We start from the raw sequence: 2417 nt of genomic DNA, 5'->3' as shown, positions 1-2417 counted from the left end.
TTTGTCTCCCCAACATCGCTTGACAACCGATGCTGGTGTGTTTACGTCCCCGTTACTTAGCGGTTCGGCAAAAGAGACCGATAGAATAAGTACTGGGCTTATAAAGAATAAGTCCCGGGGTCGATTTGCTCGACTAAAGGCGGTGCTCCAGCATGGCCGCAGTCAAATGACTGAAACAAGTAAAAGAGTTCAGCAAAAGAGAGGTCAACAGGGTCCTTTAGAATAAATATCACAATAAAAACAATAAAAAACAAATATCAAAAAAGCACCCACTACACTCTCGGAGTGGTTGGCGTTAGGAAGGGCATCCAGCTGTAGAAACACTGCCAGACTAGACTGGCCTGGTGCAGCCTTCGGGCTCCCCAGACTCCAGTTGAACCGTCCAACCCATGCTAGCATGGAAAGCGGACGTTAAATGAGGATGAGGATGATGATGGGGGCGGGGGTTGATTTGTTTGACTGAAACCTTTAGAGGTGGTGCCCCAGCATGACCACAGCCCAGCGACTGAAATGAGGAAAAGACAGAGAGAAAAAAGACAAGGGTTTTTTTTTTTTTCAATTTTTATTCTTCACGCTTCGCATCATTTTCAAGAGTTTTTTCGAACTGTATTTGACGGATTTCAGAAATCCTGCCGTCAAAATTGTCTTTATGCTCTGACTATAACTTGACCGTTTGACAATGTCCGAGATGCATTTAGCAACGTATGTCCCGCAATGGGGGTCGTTAGCAAGGTTGCGTAGCACGTCCTCCGTATCGGGGATGGCCCGGTTGTGGTTACAGAGAGACACTAAATTAATGTGGACAGTTTTAGGGAGCAGGTTCAGGTGATGGTACTGTGAGATGTGATTAGGGTACTGCTCGTAGGTCTGTCGCACAGGGTTGTAGAACACATGTTCCTCAGATTCCAGGATTTTGGAATACATGGAACGGAACTTAGGGATATTCGGAACCACAATGTTCGATACCTTGTTTCGGTCTTCGCCAATTGACATCCGGAAGTCGCCGGAGTATGAGAGGTTGGCGATGCTCATGTACAGCTCCTCTTCGGTGAACGTGTCCGGCAGTTGTAGAAGCGCCGCATGCACAGCGCTGTGGAGGTTGTTGTCAAGGGCAACAATCAACTCAGGGTTTGTGGGCTGCTTTAACGTCAACACTGGTTTGTGAAGTCGGCCGCTCATGTATAAGGTCTCCCAGTCCAAAAGGTCGGTGATCAGCCTCTCGGTACTCACGACGCCGTATTTGATCAGCCTGGCACCAAGCATGACGAGGGTGTTGAAGTAAATCCCTGCGCCATATTGCTGCTGGATGTGGGTGATGGCCCGCGTGCCCAGGAACTTTAGGGCTGAGTAATGACGACGGTTTATCTGTAGGTTCTCAGTATGCCAGGCAACGGGGTCATCAACAACGAAGATGAAATCTAGCATGTTTTTGCTCATGTGTTCCGTACCCTGTTGTTGGAACGCCCCCGAGCCGTATGCAAACGAGCACTGGACCCCATCGGGGAACGCAGGCAAAATTTTCTGGCTGAAGAACTCGTTCAGGCTATCGAGGTCATCGGTAACCCTTGGTGTGTCCAAAGGCATAATAGTACTGGCACGGGAGGAGCTCGCTCGCAGAGGGCAAACAAACGGTGGGACCCTTCTTGGAACAGCGAGACGTTGCGAGACCCAGGATGGTCTCGCAGAACGAGTGGCCTGCCATGAGAAACCAGCCAACCGTATCGCAGCAATATTCAGTGACGACATTTAGATACACAATGTTTATTCCCTGGTCAGGTCTTCACTTTGTGTTAGTATCAGCAGGGCTGGTTTCAAGCCAATTAGACAGATTTGTTGAAATTGGGACCTGCTCCAAGAGAGGGTGGACCCACACTGAAATTGGGGCCCACACTGAAATTGGAACCCACACACTCAAGCAGAGGGTGCTACAATGAATTTTTAATTTTTAGTATATCATCACAGCTTCTATTGTACTATTGGGGCCTCAAGCCCTCAACACATTTTGGCTGGGATTGGCGTATTCGTATTACACAAAGCATAAAACATGAATTTTCAGCGTTTGTAGAGTAAGAGGGTTCCGCCGATAATTCTCAAAACGGGCCCCTTGCTTCCTAGCGCCGGCCTCAAGTACCAGAGGTAGTAGTAGTAGTAGTAGTAGTTGTTGTTGAGGTAGTAGTAGATGGATTAAGGTTATCAGTTTCTTTGTAAAATACCCCCAGACTCTGAACCTCCTGTCTCTTCAGTAAATCAAGCTTTTTCTTACCATTCCTGATGATGTATTCGATTTGAAGAATGTTGGTCCTCGGGATGGTCATGTTGCGACGGAACTCATCGCTGATGTAAGATCTGAAGCCAGGCTTGCTGCGTGTGGCGCGCAGAAGTTGCCGATACAGACTCAACACTTCGAGCTGCAACTT

General features: G+C 48.0%; 1 protein-coding gene across 2 annotated transcripts; it reads right to left on the bottom strand.

Annotated features, from left to right (window-relative positions):
* Positions 1 to 543: 543 nt before the first annotated feature.
* Positions 544 to 2117, bottom strand: LOC115226038 (phosphatidate cytidylyltransferase, mitochondrial). Of its 2 annotated transcripts, none has more exons than XM_036515003.1 (2): positions 1900 to 2117; positions 544 to 1868 (listed from the first exon to the last, which is right to left on the bottom strand). In XM_036515003.1, the coding sequence occupies exon 2, from the start codon at positions 1744 to 1746 to the stop codon at positions 556 to 558; it is 1191 nt and encodes a 396-aa protein (XP_036370896.1). In that variant the 5' UTR covers positions 1747 to 1868; positions 1900 to 2117; the 3' UTR covers positions 544 to 555. The 2 variants fall into 2 exon arrangements, with proteins under 2 accessions (XP_036370896.1, XP_036370895.1); XM_036515002.1 differs by having other exon boundaries at positions 544 to 1872; positions 1904 to 2117.
* Between the last annotated feature and the right edge of the window lie 300 nt (positions 2118 to 2417).

Source organism: Octopus sinensis, linkage group LG29, assembly GCF_006345805.1.
Source record: "Octopus sinensis linkage group LG29, ASM634580v1, whole genome shotgun sequence".
Classification (NCBI taxonomy): Eukaryota; Metazoa; Mollusca; class Cephalopoda; order Octopoda; family Octopodidae; genus Octopus; species Octopus sinensis.
The sequence above is the reverse complement of the archived record's forward strand: the minus strand, read 5'-3'. Positions and strand labels throughout refer to the sequence as shown.